At 44.4% G+C, this 23,699-nt stretch overlaps 1 protein-coding gene across 1 annotated transcript in view; it reads left to right on the top strand.

Annotated features, from left to right (window-relative positions):
• Positions 1-11,313, top strand: part of PDE6A (phosphodiesterase 6A) — a 167,849-nt gene extending 156,536 nt beyond the window's left edge. The window contains exons 18-22 of the mRNA XM_040415694.1: positions 72-135; positions 5,783-5,857; positions 7,580-7,663; positions 10,490-10,646; positions 11,228-11,313. Of these exons, the coding sequence (XP_040271628.1) occupies positions 72-135; positions 5,783-5,857; positions 7,580-7,663; positions 10,490-10,646; positions 11,228-11,313 (466 nt within the window). The remainder of the gene's footprint in view (positions 1-71; positions 136-5,782; positions 5,858-7,579; positions 7,664-10,489; positions 10,647-11,227) is intronic.
• Positions 11,314-23,699: the final 12,386 nt, after the last annotated feature.

Below are 23,699 nucleotides of genomic sequence, written 5' to 3'. Positions count from 1 at the left end.
AATATTGTTCATACAATAAAGCAGCACTTTATATTTAGAAGAAATCATTTGTTTTTGTTTATTTTTTTTAGGGCAATGATGATGACTGCATGTGACCTATCAGCCATTGCAAAACCCTGGGAGATCCAGAGCAAGGTATGCTGACCCAATCCTTGAAAAATAAATGCTGAGCCACTGTTAATAAAATGCTAAATTTTGTTGAGCGTACAACCTTCTCTTCATGTAATTTATAGGGAAACTCTAGACAAAGTGATATTTTGATAAATGTCAGAAGATCAGTGACCACCACTGTATTCACCTGCTCAGAGATCTCTGTTCTTTAGTTGCAGGTTTTCATGCAATATTGAAGGATTTCCTTTTTTCAATATAAGGTGCATAACATTTAAAATGATCTCATATGTTCCTTATCAGCAGTCAGAAATTGGCATTTTGGAGCATGTGCAGTGACCTGCCAGGAGCTGGAGCGCACAATGGGAGTGGTAGTGGTTTTGGCTGTCACAGTCAATCACAGCAGCAGACCTCACACTGTTGCTTCCTAGAGCCATGTAGTGAAAGGAGGGGGCATCCTTTCTTTCCTCGGAGCACACTCTGATTCTGGGATGCACCTGGCAATATTTGGTGCAGGAGTCAGAAAACCAGGCCAGAGTTAGAAGAATAAACATTCAAAATGGGAGTTATAGTACATCCAATTATAGCAAAACACAGTTCCAACTGTTCACAGTGCAATTCTCTCAAAGCATTGATTTAGACAAGAATGGGAGTAATTGTCCTTTTTCCTCTCTATCTTGCTAAAGGCTCTAGAATCTCTGACCGGTAACTGTAATATGGCAATTATGGATGTATTGTCCACTGTGGGACACAGATATTTAGACGCATGTCTGGCCAAGATGTGGTTAAGTGATGGATGTCTTAACTGTAATCCCTCACAAGTAACAAAGTCTGTTTAGCTGTAGTCACAGCTTACATCGCTGACTCATATGCTTGGCCATACAGATTCCAAGTTCTCTTTCTCTCTCCTTCTTAGGCCTCATGCACACGGCCGTTGTTTGGGTCCGCATCCGAGCCGCCGTTTTGGCGGCTCGGATGCGGACCCATTCACTTCAATGGGGCCACAAAAGATGCGGACAGCACTCCGTGTGCTGTCCGCATCCGTGGCTTCGTTACGCGGCCCCGTTAAAAAAATATAATATGTCCTATTCTTGTCTGCGCTTTGCGGACAAAAATAGGCATTTACATTGCCGGCGCCCGTTCCGTCCCGCAAATTGTGGAAGGCAATATGGGCGGCTTCTGTTTTTTGCGGATCCGCGGTTTGCGGACTGCAAAAAACGGCATGGCCGTGTGCATGAGGCCTTACTGTAGCAGAAGCAGTATGTTTCACAGAGACCTGTTAGTCTCCTAAGGCCTAAGGAGAAAGAGTACATGGACTTGCTTCCTTCCTCCTCACTCACTCATCCTACACTCTCCAAAGGTTAGGTATGGGGTCAGCCCACATACCTAATCTCCTACTAAGATTACGGCAGGGTTTGTTAACCCTGGTTTGCCATCCATACACACTATTCACTGTGTACTACTGTCACAGCCTTTGCTGTGTGCGCCGTGACACTTGTGCCATGCTTGCGGTTGCCGGTGGCAACATGTTGCTGTTATGGCATGTGGTTGCAGTGTCTTGGCTTTGGCTGTGTGCGCCGTGACAATGTGGTGGCTGGTGTGTGCTCTTCCCCTTTAACTTGTAGCCTTCCCCTGTCTGGTGCTGTAAGGGTTAACCCCTTGATTGGGTGTGGACACTAGGTGCTTCTTATACCTGTGGCTTTTGGCCAGGAGTCAGTTGTACTCCAGCCTTGGTGTGTGCTGGAGTTATGCGCCTTGTCTGGATGTCCCATCTGCCAGTGTGAGGGCCACCTAGTGGGACATCGATGTCTTCCTTATGTCTCCTCCTTTTTCCCTACCTTACCTGTGGTTATGTTTGGTGTGGGTATATGTTCTGGGGTGGTTGTTTGTCTAGTTGTTGTTCTGTGTCTGGTCAGTGTTTGGTGTATTATTCTGTCCGGCATGGATGCTAGATGTTCCCCTGTTTGTCTGTCATGGCCTCCGGAAGGGGGTCTCATGGTTTCCCGGAGGGGTGAACTAAATGTCAAGTCTGTGAGCTGTTGCTGGAGTGCTGGTTCCTGTGTGTCAGTACATACTGCATCTGTTTGGTGTTTGGATTGCAGTATGTTTTTATGGGTTCCAGTTTACCTTGGTGTGGTCTTCTGTTGTGCCATCCAGAAGCTGCCAGGGGTAAGTTATCATGCCTTCCTGGGTTCTAGGTTCAGTGGTTATCCCCGCCACTGGACACTTACCTGCTGTTCCACTTGGCATTTCTCTGCAACTAGGCCGGTTGAGACTCCTGTTCATCCGAGTCGTGGAAGAACAGGTCGTCTCTCTCCTGCTTCTATGTGAGGGATTATCAGGGCGACTCAGGGTCCTAGGTATCCTGGGTATGAGCCCAGTGCAGTTTCTAGGTGAAATTTCTCTCAGGGCGAGTGTCAAAAAATCTGGCCGCTAGCACATCCGCAATACCCAGTCCCCATAGCTCTGTGTGCTTTTATTGTGTAAAAAAAACGATTTGATACATATGCAAATTAACCTGAGATGAGTCCTGTCCCTGACTCATCTCAGGAACAGGACTCATCTCAGGTTAATTTGCATATGTATCAAATAGTTTTATTTTACACAATAAAAGCACACAGAGCTTTGGTGACTGGGTATTGCGGATGTGCTAGCGGCCATTTTGCAACCCATGTCCTCAGCTCTATACACAAAATCCGGGTTACAGTTCCCTTTAACACAAGATTTATTGAGAGCAAAAGAAAATCATAAATTACTGCTTAAACTGCTAAAAGTTGCAGGCAGAGTGGTACAGGAGAACTGCAGTATAAAGGAAGGCAATACCCTTAGAAGAGTAGTCATGAAATAAAATCATCAATAATGTGCAAAACCAAAAAACTGTCATGTTAGCATTTAATAACTAACTAAAACCCAATCGCAGCAGGTCTCAACTAGCACACACAAGTAAATGTACAAAAACCAAGTAACATATAAAACCAGATTCAAAGCATAGATGGCAAGGCGGATTACTGTATACTGTACATAAAATGTATGAAGGTTACACCATGCCGAACAATAAAACCTCTGTGCCATGCTGTACAATAAACAGTATAACCCCTACACAGTGTAGAGGTATACTGTATATTGTGTGGCAGTGTAGAGGTATACTGTATATTGTGTGGCACAGTGTAGGCTATATGTGTATAACATAAACATACTCCACATGAAAACTTACAGTTACTTGGCTTGGCCCTTGGGGATCTCGGACGCCACTTCAACACTTGGCCGGGGGCTCGGCGGAGCTGATGTTGTGTTTTATCCTAATGAGAAAGATTTCATAATAAGGATTTGGAGAAGGGGCAGAGGGAGAGGCTGGTGCTGCTACTAGGGTGTCATACCATAGCGGAGTAATAAAGCCCACCATAATGGCCCCCCAGTAGAAATAATTCTCCTTATAATGTGCAAAACATATCCCCTTGTAATGCCCCCAGTTGAGCTAATGTTCCCATAATGTGCCAATATAAAATACCCCTTCTCAGAGCCCCCGTAGATGACCCCATAGTACTCCTCTCCCCCCTTCCCCATAGTACCCACTATAATGTGTCCCAGTATAGAATTCCCCTATACAGAGCCCCCCATATAAAATACCCCTTCTTTTTAGCCTCTGTAGATGCCCCTATAGTGCCACCGAATAATGTGCCCCAATAGATGACCCCCAATCATGTGCCAGTAAGATGTGCCCCAATCATGTGCCAGTAATAAGAGCCCCCAGAGATGCCCCCCAATCATGTTCCAGTAATAAGAGCCCCCTCCCACCATCATGTGCCAGTAGCCCCCCTATCAAGTGCCAGTAGCCCCCCTATCAAGTGCCAGTAGCCCCCCTATCAAGTGCCAGTAGCCCCCCTATCAAGTGCCAGTAGCCCCCCTATCAAGTGCCAGTAGCCCCCCTTATGTGCCAGTAGTCCCCCTTATGTGCCAGTAGCCCCCCTTATGTGCCAGTAGTCCCCCTTATCACTTATGTCTGTGCCAGCAGCCCCCCTTTATGTCTGTGCCAGCAGCCCCCCTTATGTCTGTGCCAGGCTCCAGCAGACCCCCTTATGTGCCAGTATTGTAATTTTTACATATAAAAAAAAATAAACTTATACTTACCTCCTCCAGGATGCGATGCAGGCCTCTTCCGGCCTGTGTCCCTCGCTGGCTCAAGCGGCGCGATGACGTCATCGCGCCGCCTGCATCGGCCTAGTGCTGGCAGCCTATCAGAGGAACAGGGAGGGGACACTCCTCTCCCTGCCGCACAGACATTTGCGATACAGATGAGATGACTTTGGAGATGAGTGAGCTCTTCCACAATGGAAGCGCAGCGCTCATCTCCTGCTGTGCCCTGCCGGCGCCCCCCTTCTGGCAGCGCCCCGGGGCGGCCGCCCGGCCCGCCCGGTCCAAGAAGCGGCCCTGTATGAGCCGTCCTACCATCCAGGTCCGCTCATACGATGAGGAGTTAGCGCGAGGATTAGGGACTCTTTAGGAGGTGACCTGCTCCCTTATTCCGGTATCCTGGCCTAGCTGCTTCCCCATTTTTCCTGACCTTGTACGGCGGGGGGTTTCCCCCACTCACCACCGTGACAACTACATAACATGGTAATATAATAATTTTAAATGATTTAAGAATAAACTTGTGCTGTTGCTAACAAAATGTCAAAAGTGAGGAGAAAGACCTTATTGGGTCATTATCCAAAACTTTTGACATGTCTTTGTGACATGTCAGAAGCTTTGAATGGTGGGATTCCATACTGAAATAAAGAGACACCAGTGCTCAGCTGAGTTGGCTGAGTGAGGCTGTTTTACATTGCCTGATGTTCAGGCAGTGCGAGCGGCAATGAATGATAACACATCCACCAGCGCTGGTTTGCATCGGCCTGATTACATAGGCCGATACAAACTGAATGTGAGAGAAATTATTGCTACTGCATTCATTCCTCCCTCATTCCATTCTGTTAATTGTCAGCAGCACATGCCTGATTACACAGGGGAATGTAATTTGCAATCATCCTGATGAAAAATGCCACTCAGCCGACAAACGAGTATTTGCATTATACGGGTCAATTATTGGCATGGAGAATTCCTATGAATGCTTGTTCCAAATATTTAGACAAAAAATATTGTGGTCTAAAATGGTCCTTTTACATGGACCAGTATATCGGGCATTTATCAAAAATGAATTAAATGCTTCTGATTGCCTGTTCATCAATGGAGAAGAGGTCTGCATTTACGTTCAGCAAACATCTCCATTCTATGGATGGGGACAAGGGACTGCTGGAGTGGTTGCTTTTCCCCATAAAAATAATTGTTCCTGGGCAGCAGATCCTTGTTTATGCAGTATGATCCACTGCGCAGAAATGATGATTTTTGGTGCTGGCTGAATGATAGGATCACCCAACGAACAAGCATTTGCTCATTCATCGGGTGATCGCCGGCATCTTTTACACAGTCCAATTATCGAAAACAAGCATTTTCAAAGGCTCCTTTCTGATATAATTGGCCTGATTATAGGTCTGTTTAAAATGACCTTTAGGCTCTGATCAACTTAGTGGAAATAAATGTAGAGATATACGGTATATTACATGAATGTGTGGTAGTCAATATATGAACCAAAGTTGCTATACATTTACTGGATCATCCCTTTTATGTTAACTTGCAGGTTGCATTATTGGTTGCCGCTGAGTTTTGGGAACAAGGTGACCTGGAAAGAACTGTACTGCAACAAAACCCTATTGTAAGTTACACAGTACTAACTGAAGAATTGTGAGATAATGTCTGAATGAGGTCTAGTGAAACAAATGACTGCATTGTTATTACCCCAATTAGATCACTGTTTGTGTACCAAGCTCCAGATACAACATAAATGACTTACGGGCCTTTTACATGGGCTGATTATTGAACCACTTATTAGAAACCAAAATTCATATCAATTGTTGTTCCCAATAACTGCCCTGTATATTCGTGCCGTTAATCACCCAATGAATGAGTAAATGCTCATTCATCGGGCATCTTTTATGAGGCACCCAAAATCATTTTTTCCTGGCAGCAAATAGTCCTGTGTAAACAGTAATCCACTGCCCAGAAACAGTGAATCTGTATGTGGACAACCAATAGCAGTTGCAATTGTCTATACCCATACAGCAAAAGTGTTGGCAGTGAAGGTGGAGCAATCAACCAATTATCAGGAACAAACAGTTCATTCCCGATAATTGCCTGCTCAGTTGGCACATAGAAAGGGGCCTTTAAGCTGTCATGGACCATGTGCTGTAAATGTATAATGCATATTCCTGGGATTCAAACCAGGCATTTGTTTATGTATAGCTCTGGTTTAAAGTGCCTACAATCTAGCAGAAGCAGGCTTGGTGCCCAGTTGTCAGAGATAGCTAGGGATCCTATAAAGAAGACAGATGCAATTTGCTACTGCTTCTTTCTTACCCATTTTAACTTACACAGCACTCAATACACTGTACATATAAAATACAAATAGTAAAAATAGGAGAGTTTTATACAGTATTAGTATTAAAGGGGTTGATCCACCTTAGCAACTTACAGTATGACCTATCCACAGGATGGGTGACAAAATGTTTGACTGCTGGGATCCCAACACTGGGACCCCTATCAATCACAAAAAATATGTCTGATCATGTGTGCTTGCTGCCCCTCCATTAATTTTCTACAGAACAGGACTATCTCCGATGTGCAATGTCGTCCATGTGCAATGTGCATTCTTGTGAATGGTGGAACCTATTCTGTAAATTTTATGACCTGAAAACCAATTTAAGGTGCAATTTACAAAAAATAAAGTACAATTAAGAAAACAAATTGAAGTTCAGTACAATTTTTTCCTAACAAAACTAAAGTAGAAAAAATATTCAAGAAAGTATGAAAAAAACTGTCCCATATATCATGAAAAAAATTAAAACAATGTAAAAATGATGCCTGTATGTTGTGATCATTGGAAAGCTGGTGTTTTTGCTTATATGCTATAGATATCAATGGCCTATCCTCAGGATATGTCACCAAACCAATATCAGATTTGTGGGAGTCCAATACCTACTGATCTCCTGTTTCTGCCAGCCACTGGTGCTGGCTTTCATGATGGGGCACCGCAACAATGAAGTGCAGGAGTTGAGCTGCAGTACCCCAGTGCAGGAAACTAGCCGGTGAATACGGTCTCCAATGGCAGTAGCAATTGCTCATTTTCATACAGTGAAGTTGTTCGCTGTATGTAAATGCAGTGGAGCAATCGGGCAATTATGAGGAACCAATGGTTCACTGAAATTCGGGGCAAATAATGGAATGCAGACTCAAGCAAACCTAACTTCAAAAATTCCCCTCATGTTCTATCGACTGCTACCATCTGGAGAGTATGCAATGGGCAATATAACATACAGAGCGCATTTATTTTACAGACCAGATTTTAGTTAAAAGCATAACTAATATTGTTTTCTTATAGCCAATGATGGACAGGAACAAAGCAGATGAGCTGCCAAAGCTGCAGTGTGGTTTTATTGATTTTGTATGCACCTTTGTATATAAGGTAAGTTATCCCTATATATACAATTAGAGTGATTAAATTGTCATCAAAAATAATTAATTAATTTATGAAAATTATGAACTTTATTACATATGTATTGAAAAATATTACTACTTTGTTATATGGTTTGGTAGACAACGGGCACTTAAAGCGACCCTTTCACCTCATTTTCACTTTATAAACTAGCAACAGTACCTTTATAGATTATCTTGAGTGTGTTGTTATCCATGTTAGTGCCGCTTTCCTGGGCTCTTTATACTTCAAAAAATCGTCTTATAAACTTCACATTCGGTGCTCCAACAGTCATGCAACCAGTCAAGGGGGTAGCCCTTCCCTCTCCTCTGGCCGTACCGCCCCTGCCCTAACCCCTCCTCTATGCTCCTTAACTGACAGCCGGCTCAGTCGCCGGGACGGCGCTTCCGAAACCTGCGCATGCGCCGTCCTCCTGATTTGCCGCGCGATCCCGTCTTTCTTGCTGACAAAAGCGCGATCATGTAAGAGAATCGCGCATGCGCCTTACGCGATGCCGGCCTGTCTGCTCTCCCTCCCGTGCGCGCGCACGGGAGGGAGAGCAGACAGGAGAGCAGACAGGCCGGCATCGCGTAAGGCGCATGCGCGATTCTCTTACATGATCGCGCTTTTGTCAGCAAGAAAGACAAATGAAAATGAAAATGAGGTGAAAGGTTCGCTTTAAGGCTACATTCACACGTCAGTATTTTTCTATAATCCGATTTTCTGTCCGTTTTTTGCGGATCCGTTGTTCCTGAAAATGTTTCCGTATGTCATCCGTTTTTTGCGGATCCATTGACTTTGTATTGTACCAGGATCCGATTTTTCAGGAAAAGAATAGGACATGTTTTATATTTAAACGGACATGCGGAACGGAACAACGGAAACGGACAGCACACATTGTGCTGTCCGTTTTTTTCCAGGACCCATTGAAAATGAATGGGTCCAGATCTGGTCCAGAAAAAACGGAACAGATCAGGAAAGAAAAAACGGACGTGTGAATGGACCCTAAAGGAAATCTGCCAGCATCCCATAGTGTTAAAGTGATGCTGATCCATTGATGTAAATATTATTTTCATACTCCCCCCCCCACAGTTTGCACAAAAATGTGTACCTGATGTGCACCCACCCAAGGCTCTGGCTGGGCTTCTGTCACTCAAGGAAACTGGGTGTGGATCGGCGCTATGAATGTGCATCCCGCACATTGAGATGACTATTTAGGGCTTCACCTCACGCAAGATTACCAGATTATAGTGGGGGACCCTAAATCGGTCTTTTTATACTGTTTCCCTTTTTAGCAAAAGTTCATGCAAGAATCTCTTCGAGGTGTTAGGGCTAACTCTTGAAAAATAATTTATAACAATTATCAGTAATTTTATAATATATTTATAGATTTAATTGTTAGTATTAAAATATAAAAATGTGGTGTTTACGAGTGACAAAAAAGATGGTTATAATTAAAATTGTTATTGTATTGCTATGCATTCGTCCTGTAGGAATGTATTCATCTAGTGCTTACATTTATTAATGGACTCTCATTGCCCTGTTTTGACATCAGGCTGTAGCTACAGGTGGAAGGATGGATGCTGTCTATAGGGGCAGTGCAAGAGCTTTAATACCATTCCACTCTGGATTGAGGACAGTCATCAAAGAATAAATCAAAAATGTATCCCAGTCCTTCCTCCTAATCAGCTCCCAAAACCATCCCAGTACCTGCGTGTAGCCAGCAGTGTGTTTCTGATGATTCCTTTCTTCCGTTGTTTTATCCCCTGCCGGCGCGCCTCTCCACACATGCTTGAAGTCAAGGGGGCAGCGGCCTTCTTGCTTCAAGTCACGGTAACCACGCCCCCTTCCCTGCCCCTTCACTGTGACTGACAGCTGGCAGTTCAGCTGGCTTTGCCGAACTCTCTGCATAAGCGCTGTCAGTCACAGTGAAGGGGCAGGGAAGGGGGCGTGGTTACCGTGACTTGAAGCAAGGAGGCCGCTGCCCCCTTGACTTCAAGTATGTGTGGAGAGGCGCGCCGGCAGGGGATAAAACAACGTTTTCAGTACTTTTGCTGCATCTGCCTTCAGGAAAAAAAGGCATCATCAGGAACAAAATTCTGGCTACACGCAGGTACTGCTGGCGGCTTGGGATCGTTTTGGGAGCTGACAGGTTCCCTTTAATCTTGTGCTTACCTTTGATCCTATTATCACTGAGTAAAGAAATCCTCTGTGTGTCCCAAGAGCTCAGCTATGTCTCTCCTCCTCATGATTCTGTGGCTAGCTATAAGGCTGGGTTCAGACCTGAGCGTTTTACAGCGCGTTCCTACGCGCTGTAAAACACTCAACAGGCAAAAACCAATGTTTCCCTATGGGCATGGTTCTCACCTGAGCGTTTTACACTGCATACGAACGCGCTGTAAAACGCCCTATGCCTCGAGAAATACAGGCGCTTCTTTGGGGCATATTGTCTCGCGTTCCCGCCCATAGACTTCAGCGGGAACGCGCCTAAATGGGCGTTTGCTTGTTTCCGCCCATTAAAAACGCCTGATACAAACGCCCGATAAAAACGCCTGTAAAAAGCGCATATCTAATACGTTCAGGTCTGAACCCAGCCTAAGAAAGCTGGCTGGAGCAGCAGCCTCCATGCTGTGCCCTGTTTACAGTAGGACAAAATGATTGGTAAAAAGGACCTTTCACCACTCCTGACATGTCAGTTTTAGTAAATAATTGTATTAACCATAAAATGACAATTCTGGACATATATTCTTATGACTCTATAGTCATAAAAATATCTCGGAAAACCCCTTTAATAGATTGTTCTTTGTCCTGCTCCAGGAGTTTTCAAGATTCCATCCTGAGATACAACCAATGTATGACAGGATTCTCAACAACAAAAAGGAATGGAAGGCATTGGCTGATGAATATGATGCAAAAATGAAAGCTCTAGAAGAGGAGAAGCAGAAGAAAGAAGGCAACCAGCCTGCAAAGCAAGGTAGGGTTATAATAAGGCATGGCTATTCTTATTAATCAAAGCAAAATTACTACTGGTGGCCACTCTTGTCTATATAGGAATCAAAAATTCATGTACCAGGTTACAGAAATTCTTGAACTTCTTAGTATAAGAGTGAATTCTGATAGAATTGTTGCAGAAATTTTCAGTTCCATATATTTGAATGGAGTTCTTTGGCACTAAGCATATGGGTTTCTGCTAAACCCTTTCAAATTGCAGATTTTCTGCAACAAAGTCTTCCACGTGTGCAGGGTTGGACTGGCCCACCAGAGTTCCAGAGGATCATCCAATGGGCCCAGGCTGTAACACTATAGTGGGCCCCAAAGGTCCAGGAGGAAAAAAAAAAACATTTGGCTGCCTTTGGAGTCAATCACTTGCCAGTGGAGTCTATTTTTATTTGTAATTCAGCCTATTAGACATGATTGATATGTGTTGGACCTCAGAATAATTTCCTCTTGTGAGCCCAAGTAGCCCCAGTCCGATACTGCGCATGTGAATTCAGAGAATATACTTAATAATCTACTGCTGCTTTATATACTCATGGTTTCTTCTTGTCTCTACAGGCCCTGCAGTGACCGGGAAAGAAAATGGAGGAAACATCCCAGTAGCTGACCAAGCACCTCAGTCAAAAAGCTGTTCTATCTTATGAGACTGTAAATATTTTTTTTTCCTTTTTTTTTTTTTTTTCCTTTTTCCAGTTAGATAATGTATTATGTTATATGATTATCATCTAGCTCCATTACCATTTTTTAATGTTATTTCTGCCCCACGTTTATGGACATGTTTTGTAGTTTACATAACTATGAATATACGTCATTCTTGTTGGCTGAATGAAAGAGAAAGCTGCAATCAGAACAGTGCTCCACATATACAAACCGGTATGTTGGCTACTAGTCATTATCGATTTGGCATAAGTGAACATTTGCCATGCTCTCCTGACATGTCTCTATTAAATTCTTGTATTCCCTATGTAATATATCTGAAGCATCTTTTCGTACAAAGCTTCATGGTGCCATTGCTCTATTATTCCTCCTGTAATTGTATGCATAAATTGACAACTGGATGTCACCTTTTCCCATATCAATAGTTGTCTTCCCCACTTGGGGGGTGATAACAAGAGAGGAATAACAAGGGAATGGTATGACACAGATGCCCCGAAATTGTTATCTCTGGGACCCACACTTATCTCCAAAGTAATGGAGAGCACACTGTGCATGAGTGGCCACCCTCCATTCATTTATATGGGAGTGCCGAAAATAGCTGGCAGAGGTGGGACCTGCATTTATCTGACATTTGTGGCATATCCTAGTGATATGCCACCAATGTCTCAGATGAGACAACTCCCTTTAAACCAAAGCATGTCAGGAGAGCTTTTACTGCCTCTAGCTCTAATTAAAAAAATCTATACGTCACTGAGACCACTTCACCACATTTGCAGAGTACATACGTTACACACATACAGTACAGACCAAAAGTTTGGACACCCCTTCTCATTCAAGGAGTTTTCTTTATTTTCTTGACTATGAAGGCATCAAAACTATGAATTAACACATGTGGAATTATATACATAACAAACAAGTGTGAAACAACTGAAAATATGTCATATTCTAGGTTCTTCAAAGTAGCCACCTTTTGCTTTGATTACTGCTTTGCACACTCTTGGCATTCTCTTGATGAGCTTCAAGAGGTAGTCCCCTGAAATGGTTTTCACTTCACAGGTGTGCCCTGTCAGGTTTAATAAGTGGGATTTCTTGCCTTATAAATGGGGTTGGGACCATCAGTTGCGTAGTTTTGATGCCTTCAGTGTGAATCTACAATTTTCATAGTCATGAAAATAAAGAAAACTCTTTGAATGAGAAGGTGTGTCCAAACTTTTGGTCTGTACTGTACATGGGCCTGAAAGCCTTGTATTTTCATATTAAAACCTTGATAAATTTTCATGTTCTGAAAAACCAGTCACCAAATACAGATTTTGTTGAGGTATACATATTGTGTATGAAGAGCAGTGGATTTTATCAGAAGATAGACCAGCAAACAAAGCTGACTAGGGACAGTGGATCAGGGGCCGACTAGGAACTTAAAGTGGCACTGGAAAAAAAAAAAAGTTAAAGTGGCCTCATGTTCTACGCGGGTCCAAATTGAGAGAAGGCTGGACAACAGAAGTAGGTGGGGCCAGCAATACCATATGCAGGACAAAATGCCACCCCAGCCAGTGGTGTATCTTGGTTTTGTGCTTCCCTAGACAAGACTAAACTCGGGCACCCCCCTAATATAAATTTGATCCACCCCTTCCTTGTTAAAAAACAATGTGCAGCTAGAGATAGTACAGTATTAATCCCTTACCCCATAAAACAACTAAGTAATTTTTTATTTTTTTTTGTGATTTACTGTAATTTAAGTACAGTTTTTGAAGACGGCAGGCTCAGGGATCAGTGCATTGGTGGCCGGGGCCTGGCCTCAGTGTTCACGGTGACCGTGTGCAGGATCCGTTCTGCACTTGGAGGAGATAAGGCTCATCTTAGCGTTGCCGGCCCATGACTCCACCTCCGTGTGACGTCACGACGGCAACTCGTGGACGCAAAAGGCAGGGGAGGTCGGGAGGAAGTCAGGAGGAAGAGGAAGTAAGTCTTTCAACTCCTTCACTATGCGATGCCGCTCGTATAGTGAAGGATCAGATTGGACAAGTGGCAAAAAAATATTTTGCATATTGTGTAACTATCGCTAAGCAAACAAGGCATTTTGCCGCCTTTTTTGCCTCATGATAGATACACCCCTGACCTCAGCAGAACCAGGTACCACAGTACAGCAAAAATACTGCCTCAGCAGAACTAGGTACCACAGTACAGCAAAAATATTGCCTCAGCAGAACCAAATACCACAGTGCAGTACAAAATACTGCTGTGTGCCCCACACTATGAAGATGTATCATCATCCTGAGGATGGCAATATCGGTGAATTCAGGAGGGCACGGCAGTCACTGGTCAAGTGCATAAGTGCCTGATGCTCCTACATTAATGAATGCTTAGACCATCAGATCTTTATGTACCTGGCTGGTGGCCAAGAGGAGAGATTAAGTGGTCCCCTGGGCATCGGCCCACTGGGAAATTTCCATTTAGGGTCTATGGTCAATCAGCCCATGCAGTGGATGGAAACAAAGGGGCATACAGGTAGCACAACCTAGGCGGCTGATATTGAGTGATGCCCATTCTGACTTTGTTACCAGATGGATGGAAAAATATCATACGAGCAGCTGCCAGTCCTGCATTTTCAGGACTCATGGCAGGACTCGGCTAGTTTAAAGAGATGATGTGAGTCATGCTACTTGGGAGTGCCATTAACTGTACACACAACATTGTAATACATTTGTCTTAATATGATTTAATCCCAATAGAATGATAAAGTCAATGACACTAGAAGCAGGGACGTATCTATAGGGGGTGCAGAGGAACAGGTCCTGGTACATCAGGTGGACCAAAGACCGCCAGTATTATAAATGGCACATGGCAAAAGGGATGCTCAGGAACTTCAAGTTATACATCTGTGCCCAGAAGAAGGAACAATCACAAAATAGTATGACACATACAGTAGGTAACAAGGATAACATAGATATCTGCTTCCTAGTAGCCCTTAGTTAACATTAATGTTGGTGCGCTGAAATAGTCCATAACACGAGGTTTGTAAAAAATTGTAAATTAAAAAAAATAAAGAAAAGTTAGGGTAACTGAAAAATAAGAATTAAATCTTATTTTACCAACCCTCTATATTGTTGTGATTGCAGACCAATCGTTTGTTTCAGTCATAAAGTATTCTCAGGTACAAAGCGCTGTAAATATATGATGTCATATCCATGTAAGAGTTGGGTTTGGCTTTGAGTTGCAAAGGTAAAAATGTCCCAGCTCGGGAATTCACTGGTATTGTTTATGAAATGAATGTTACCTCTACACCTGTGTATAATTAATCATATTTTAACATTAGCAAGAAGGTAAAAAAAAATAGTCTAATTTACTTGGATTGTGTAAACGAACAATGCAGACAAAACTGGAAAGTTGCCCATAGGAAGCAGTCAGACCACAAGTGGAAGCTAGATTCTACTAATGGCTGTTGGTAGCTCCTAGTTTTTGTGTGCACTCATTTTAAGAGGCCACAATGTTTTATCATCACTATTTATATATTATAGTTGGTCAATAGTAGGCAATTACACTTCATTCATACCGTATGTGAAGCATTCTTGCAGAAAGTCTCAACTTTTCCTGTCCACTAGGATGAAGTTTGATTAAAAAAAAACTTCTGTATAACAAACTTTTTAGACTTTAAAGGGAGTTTTTTTTGTGATTTATTAAAGGGGTTAGCCTATCTGGGACATTGATGGCATATCGCTAAGCCATCAATTTCAGATAGGTGCTGGTCCAACCTCTGAAACCTGCTCATATCTCCAGAATGGAGCCCCCCAAAGTGAACCGTGCAAGAGTGACCACTCTCCGTTCACTGCTGTGGGACTTCCAAAAACAACTGCGTGTGCTCAATTGGCTATTTTCCAAAGTACCATAGGAAAGTGCTCTCTCCTTCACTTTGTGAGCCCCCTCATGGAGAGGAGGTAGGTACTGCACCTATCTGACATTGATAGTATATCCTAGCAATATGCCAACAATGCCCCAGATGGGCCAGCCCCTTAATCTGGTAACGTAAGGCCACTAGTCTGCATCACCTCCTTAAAGAATCATACTAACCTGCTCAATGCTGCTCTGGTCCTGCTCGCTGGCTCTCATCCCACCGTCTTCCAATCCCCAGCCTGTTTTCTTTTCCCTAAGCAACATGTCACCACTAAAGCCAGTTATTGCCTCCAGCGGCCACGTCTTGGCCAGAAGAAAGCAAGCCACTCCAGACAGTTCATAACTGGACTGCATAGAAATATAGGAATTGAAATAGCATTTGTCATCAACTGTGTCTGTAAAAGCCAAACTCTAGAAGAAGTATACACATTGTATAGACTTTAGGCTTAGAGATGATTTTACATTTTGTACTGACTATTTAGATATTGATATGTATGACATGCTGATCGTACATTGTTTTTCCCTGTTTTGTGCTTTATATCTTATTCCATTACTCATTTCTCACTTCTAAATTCACATTGATTTGCTTTTGGAAGAAAATATGAAATATGCTATTGCTGTGGAGCACCAGCACTTCCAAAGACAAACACCCCACTTTACTAGCATTATGTGAAGCTTCACTTCTCATGAAATTATGCTGCAGGGAAACTGAACACTTGCTTTCAGGTTCTAACAGTTCACAGCTGATTACCAGACATCCCAGGAGTAGCTCCTCAGCTATGTGGACAACTCCTTTAAGTTGGTTTAGTTTCAACCCTTATTATCTGTGGCAGTCCAGAGTTATAACCTCTATATTGCATGGAAACTTTTATCTAGCTCTAAAAAGTATGAAACTTGTGCATTTGTTTCAGGCATTGGGGTGGTCGACAAATTAATGTGTAATATATACATATAAAACATCTGTAATTGTAAGATTTTTACTGCCAATTGAAGAAAGGTGTGGATTCTTCTTGTCATGGGCCTGTATTGGAATATGCACTCTATTCTGTAGTTGATTGTTCTGTATATAATTACCTGTAAAGTTATTGAGCTGACTGTGTGATTTTAGAAGACATTGTAACCTGGGAAATTGTTTTAAGCAAGAATAAATGTCTAACAACAACTAAGTGATTGGGATCTATTTTAATGTTATTATTGATAATGCAATGTATTTGTTAAAACTCTTATTTTGAACATAGATGTTTAAACTATGTTCTGGAACCTACTTCTCCCAGACACTGCTGTTTTATCTATTTGAACAAACATGCACTTCCATTGCACACCTTGTATCAAAGAGGGATCATAGTGACAGCCTGCTTACATCTTGTGCAAGGTGTTACGGCAGTGGGTCTAGAATCACTGCATCAACCAATAGATTTGGCTTTGGGCTACTCCTAAGGCAGCCCCCTGGTTTTCTCCTTTTTAATCTCTTTACAGGGATCTGGGCTTCGCTGCAGGGGAACCACCAGGCCACTGCCTTTTGGAGTAGTCTTTGTGTAAGGCTTCTTTCACACGGCCGTAGTGCTCACATGGCCGTATTGCGGGCCGCATACAGCGGTTCCGCAATACATGGGGCACCGGCCGTGTGCATTCCACATCACTAATGCAGACCTATTCACTTGAATGGGTCCGCAAATCCGGAGATGCGGTGCAGAACAGAAGCACGGAACTGAACCCCACGGAAGAACTACGGAGTGCTTCTGTGGGGTTCCGACCCGTGCTTCTGTTCCGCAAAAATATAGAACTTGTTCTATATTTTTGCGGAACGGTCGGATCACGGACCCATTTGGATCCATCCCAGCCACCGCGCAGACGTGTCTCGTGCATTGGGGACTACAAATTGCGGTCCCCAATGCATGGAACGGAACCAATACGTTCGTGTGAAAGAGGCCTAATTGACAGCTGACCCACGGGGATCAAGAGACACTGGTGTGAAGCACTGGGGCAACAGGCAAAACTGGTCAGGGACATATCGAGGTCAGGGCAGACAGAATACGATAAACAGTCTGAGTTTAGGGTAAGCAGCGTAGGTATAATACACAGATAAGGCACAGGGCATGTCAGGCAAGGGAGGGTCAGAATCCAGTAAACAGGTAGAAAGTCAGTACATGAGCAGACAACAGAAACGGCACACCTTTGCAGGACACTAGCAAGAGGGGAACCTATTGCTCAGGCACCCTTTCATAGGGGAAGATGCCTTAAATAAAGGTAACCAACCATTGGTTGGTGCGAATTGGGGTGTGTGCTGGCTCTATAAGAGCATGCACGCATGCCCTACGGGCTGAGATGGCAAGAAGCAGGCTGCAGCCTCATAGAGAGAACTGGCAGCTGGGCCTGCCCAAAGGAAACAGAATAGCTGGCTGGTCCAGGCTACAAGAGCAGAAGGACGGAAGGTGAGTGGAGCAGTGCCCATGCCCACCTGGGAGAGCGGGGCAGCAGCATGCACAAGTCACCAATATAACACAATGTTAGACACTGTTAGACATGCTGGTCTTCTATTTTTTCCTTCCAGGTTGTATCCCGATTGCATGCGTTTTTCATGCATGTGAAGAAAAACTGACGAATAACACTCAACATGTCCTAGCAACCATCAGTGAAAACCACATTGCATCCAGATACTTTCCATTTTTCACACTAGCCTAATTCACTTCTATGGAGTCAGGGCAGCGTAAAAAAAAGAACACCAGAATGCAAAGATGATGCATGAAAAACATATACGTATACGTACATGACCAATTGACTTAGAGAGGACCTTTCATTTTTTTGGTTTGAATAAATACCTTTACTTGCGGGTTACCCCCAGCTGATGCTGCCACCCTGCCTGTTTTATTTAAATATCGCTCCTGTGCCCCCCTGCAGTTTTCCCGCTCAGTATGTTAATACTGAGCATCGGTACAGGGAGGAGGAGAGTCCAGGGTTTCTCAATGGGCATCTCCTTCTGCCTGACTGTGCCGTGATCCAATCACAGCGGAGAGTGTCACACTCAGGGAGAGGGAAAAAAAGCTCTCATTCTCCCTGGCTGTGATGATCTCAGCTGTGTTTGGATCGCGGCACAGTCAGGGAGAAGGAGACCCTGGCGTCTCCTTCTCCCTGTACCGATGCCCAGTATTAACATACTGAGCAGGAAAACTGCAGGGAGGCACAGCGGGGAGTAGGAGCGATATTAGAAAAAAAAACAGGCAGGGTAGCAGCATCAGCGGTGGGTACCCCGCAAGTAAAGGTATTTATCTAAACTAAAAAAAAAAATGAAAGGTCCTATTTAAGAAGTAATTTAATTAGTAAATAGACTTCACCGTGTATAATTTATTCTTAGTATAACTACAGCTGTTCTGTGAAGGCCTCAGAGGTTTATTAGTGAAAAATAGCGATCAAACGTCATGAAAACCATAGAACATACCAGACAGGACAGGGATATAGTTGTGGAGAAGTATAAAGCAGGGTTGGGTTATAAAAAAAAATATATACCAAGCTCTGAACATCTCACGGAGCACTGTTCAATCCATCATCTGAAAATGAAAGGAGTATGGCACAACTGCAAACCTACAACCCAGGCAATGAGAGCACTACTTAGAGAAGCAGCCAAGAGGCCCATGGCCACTCAGGAAGAGCTGCAGAGATCCACAGCTCTGGTGGGAGAATCTGTTCACAGGACAACTATTAGTCGTGTAGTACACAAATTTGACCTTTATGGAAGTGTGGCAAGAAGAAAGCCATTTTTGAAAGCAAGCCACAAAAGGTCCTGGTTGCAGTTTGCCACAAGCCATGTAGGGGACACAGCAAACATTTAGAAGAGGGTGCTCTGGTTAGATAAGATCAAAGTTGGATTTTTTTAAATAAACTTTTATTTATTTATCAAAAATAACAAGGTACAAGATATGAAGAACATTACATCTTTCGCAAACAAAGTATCATAGGTGTATTGTTCTCAATGATTGTTTTGAAACTATCGCAGTACCAAGATGCAAAATCAGGATGAGAGGAGGGGAGAAGAATTATAATCGAAGCTGAGAACCATATTTCTTATCTAATAAGCCTAAACACTACGAAATCTCTTAGACAGAAGCCAAGAAATAGCAAAGATTTGGCTTAAGTGTAGATGAATATGAGCAAAGTTATTAGGATGTATCTAAGTGTCTATACACCTTCCACAATCGCCATTGTTTTAAAAACTTCTGGTGATTGCGGGCTTCCCATGTGGAAAGTTCTTCAAAGCGATAGAGCTGGTCTATTTTCTGTTTCCATTGCTCTAGAGGAGGAAGGGACGTGGATAGCCAATATTTCGGTACAAGGAGACGAGCTGCCATAAGCAGCTGTCTAAATGAGTAGGGAGGTGTATGTATCTCGTTGGTTTCATAATAACTAAGTAAAGCTTTACTAGGTGATATCTGTACCTTGATGTGGCAAATTTAATTACTAATGCGGAAAATATCACTCCACCATTTGTTGCTTAAGGGACAATCCCACCAAATCTGGAAGAACGTCCCTCTATCCCCGAGACATCGAGAATCTGCATTGAGGCCAAGTCGGAGAAGAGGCATGTCTTGTCAGGTGTTTTGTACTATCTGGTCAGGAGTTTGTATCCATTCTCTTGCATACGAACACACCGGGACGACTTGTGGGGAGATAGGAATATGCTTAGTAGTTTGGAAAAAGAAAGCTCCCTACCAAGGTTTTGTTCCCAATAACGGATGAAAGCCGGTTTGGTAAGCAAGGTTGACGAGCTCAGTCTATTATAAAGTTGTGAAGTTAGCTTTTTAGGGGGATTGGGTTCATCTATTAGCGATTCAAACCAAACTAATGGTTGAGCTAGGTCACCTCCTTTTATATTACGGGACAAAAATGAGTGGAGGAAGGATATTAGAGGTAAATAGAGGTGATGGGAAGTAAGTAGCTCTAGTATGTCTTTGGTACTAAGGATAGAGCCAGTAGGACCAAAGAAAGAGGTAATAGCAATGATGGACCTCCTCAACTCATGTGGAGGGCTTTCTATCACAACCAATGGAGCTGTTCCTAAAATATCCCTCAACAAGAGAAGGGGGGGATGGTAAAGGGACTGAGCAATGAGTTGATTGAAGCCATTTCCAAGCATTAAGGGTGGCTCGAATAATCGGGTATGGTGAGGAGGGGATTTGCGATGGGTTAGTGTTTCCCAGAAGGAGCGAGCGTAAGGGCCTTCCTATCAATTCTTGCTCCATAGCTATCTATGATTTATGGTTGGAGCCCCTCAATCATACTACGATTTTGGAGAGGAGCATTGCCTTGCCATACAATTCTGGGTCCAGAAGGGCAATCCCTCCCGCTCGCACCGGCCGGGAAAGCAAGGAGAGTCTAGGTTTTCTCCCATTCCATATAAATGACCCGAATTTTTTCCTAAGTAAGTCATAATAGGATTTAGGAGCAGGAATTGGCAGAACCTGTTGTAGGTATGTAAGGCGGGGTAGGATCAGAGACGTAAGTAGGTTCTTGCGGCCGAACCACAAGAGGGTAGGGAAGTTTAATTTATCTATATTGGAGAAGAAATATTGGAGCAAAGGGGTGTAGTTAAGGGCAAATAATTTGCATATGTTGGAACGATCTTGATCCCTAAGTATGTTAAAAAAGAGCCTGCGAGGACCCAGTATTATCACTTACTCCACCTCTTGCAAAAGTGGCTACTGCCTGATGTGCTGAGTCCCCTGCCATGCTGGATAGACTATTAGCCGATATGTTCTGGAGGGCTTTGCCATACCCTCTCCAGCACTGGATCGGTCAGGTGTCTCCTGGCAATGCCCTTGAGATGGTGGACCTGGTGGAACGCTATGAAGCTACCAGGAATCTAAAGGAGGGTTCTGTCGGGAGGGGGATCGGAAAACCCCAGAAATCTCCACCCCAGGCCCAGAGATTTGAGCTGATAAAACCCGCTCGGGATGTACCCACGGTGGACCTGGCTCCGAAAGTCTGCTGGCGGTGTCAGAAGCCTAGCCATGTAAGGGCTGACTGTCCCCATCGGGTTGAGCACATGAACACTAACTATGGCTACCGTCAGTCGCTATATTCCAGGAGGCTGTGTGCAACAGGTACCCCGGGGTCTCTAGATCACTTGTGCCAGGTGGAAGTGGGAGACATTCCGGCGGAGGCTCTGCTGGACTCAGGGAGTATGGTGACCCTAGTAAGGGATACCCTGGTGCCGTCTACTGAGTATACTGGCCGGAAAGTCGGGGTGATGTGCCCCACTACCCCACCACGCTTGTGTCTCTAACCATGGTGTCCGGTAGATGGACCCACGAGGTGGCTGTCGCCATAAACATACTTTATGAAATCATAATAGGGAGAGACTTCCCGGGCTTCCCAGCACTGTGACCTGCTATGAGAGTGACTGATACCCATGAGACAGGGGTAACCCTAGCAGAGTGGCCCGACTCAGGGGGAGACCAGAACCCTGGGAACCTGAGACCGAAGGGCCAGCGGTAGGGGTGACCGCCACTTCGGTGGAAGATGGGGAGACAACCCCACTAAGTGATGGTGGGAGACGTGGAGGACTTGCCGCAAGGTCCTGAATTGGCAGACCTCAATGTCTCCGGGGATAATTTTGGTACCGTCCAACATCGGGACCCAACTCTGTCCTGCGCCTGGGAAAATGTGTTAATAGTAGATGGCGAACCACAACAAACTGAGCCAGAGTCAATGTTTCCCCATTTTGTGGTTCATCGGGATATGTTGTATCTGGTAAACCAAATACGGGGTGAGCCTATTGAACAGTTGGTGGTCCCCAAGGCTTATCGCAAGTTTGTGTTAGATCTAGCCCACCAACACGTTCTTGGGGAGTCACCTGGGGCTGCAGAAAACTCAGGATCATATTCTACAGCGGTTTTACTGGCCCAGCATATTCAAAGAAGTGGAAGAGTTTTGTAAGTCTTGCCCGACCTGCCAGATAACTATCCCGCAGTCGGGTTTTCTAGGAGAAGAGGTACCAGCCCCTTGGTCTGATGCAAGAGAGGCGGCTGCCACAGTAAAAATTGCTGACAGCCTCTCCTCTAAACAGACTCAGGAGGCCAGGGAGTTCATTAGTCGGAACACAGATGTGTTCTCGGACCCCCCTGGACGCACTTCCATAATCCAGCATAACATTGTCACTGAGCCTCAGGCAATAGTCTGATTAAAACCATAGCAGGTGCCTGAGGCTCGGCGACAAGCCATATCGGAGGAGGTGCAGCTAATGTTGCAGCTAGACGTCATTGAGGAGTGAAAAAGTGAGTGGGCCAGTCCTATAGTATTGATACCCAAGCCGTACGGGACGTTGCGGTTTTGTAATGACTTTCAAAAACTTAACGAGGTTTCCAAATTCAATGCGTATCCCATGCCCCGGGTGGATGAGCTCATCGAGAGGTTAGGACAAGCCTGGTATTTTTCTGTTTTGGACCTCACGCAAGGGTACTGGCAGGTGCCCTTAACGGAGGCTGCCAAAGAGAAAACTGCCTTCATCACGCCTGAGGGCCTGTATCAATATAAGGTCTTACCCTTTGGTCTGCATGGCGCCCCCGCCACTTTTCAGTGACTAGTGGACATTGTGCTTCGTCCACATCGTCAGTACGCTTCGGCTTACCTGGACAATATTGTCATTCATAGTACCGACTGGGAAAATCACCTACCCAAAGTGCAGGCTGTAGTGGACTCCCTTCGGAAAGTGGGCCTAACCGCTAACACAAAAAAATGTGCGATAGGGTTAGAAGAGACTAAGTACCTGGGGTATGTCATTGGGCGCTGAGTCATCAAACCCCAAGTGAACAAAATAGAGGCGATATGGAATTGGCCCTGACCTGTCACCACTAGGCAAATATAGTCATTCCTGGGAATGGTGGGCTATTATATGAGGTTTGTTCCCCACTTTGCTACTCTAGCCGCACCCTTGACAGAACTCTTGAAGGGACACAAGTCAATGATGGTTCACTGGGATGATCGGGTGGAAGAGGCTTTCTCTGCTTTAAAGTCGGCCCTGTGTGGGTCCCCGGTTTTGGTGACACCCGACTTCAAAAGGGCATCCGAAGTAGGCCTCGGTGCTGTACTGTCTCAGGAAGTCAGCGGGGAGGAGCATCCCGTTGTCTTCCTCAGCCGTAAGCTCACCCCAGCCGAGACCCGGTATAGTATAGTGGAGAGAGAGTGCCTGGCTATCAAGTGGGCACTAGAATCTCTCCCCTATTATTTATTGGGGAGACAATTCCGCCTGGTGACTGACCACTATCCTCTCAAGTGGATGAGCCAGGCCAAGGACAGAAATGCCTGGGTTACCCGATGGTTTCTCTGCCTACAAAACGGTAAGTTTTCGGTGGAACACAGGACAGGCCGGTTACAGGGAAACGCGGATGCCCTGTCCTGGGTACACTGTCTGGCGTGTGTTCACCCCCTCAGGGTTGAACAAAGAGGGGGTATGTGACACAGTGAGAGGTTTGGTCTGGGAAAACAGGTATTT

Source organism: Bufo bufo, chromosome 1 (assembly GCF_905171765.1).
Source record: "Bufo bufo chromosome 1, aBufBuf1.1, whole genome shotgun sequence".
Classification (NCBI taxonomy): Eukaryota; Metazoa; Chordata; class Amphibia; order Anura; family Bufonidae; genus Bufo; species Bufo bufo.
The sequence above is the reverse complement of the archived record's forward strand: the minus strand, read 5'-3'. Positions and strand labels throughout refer to the sequence as shown.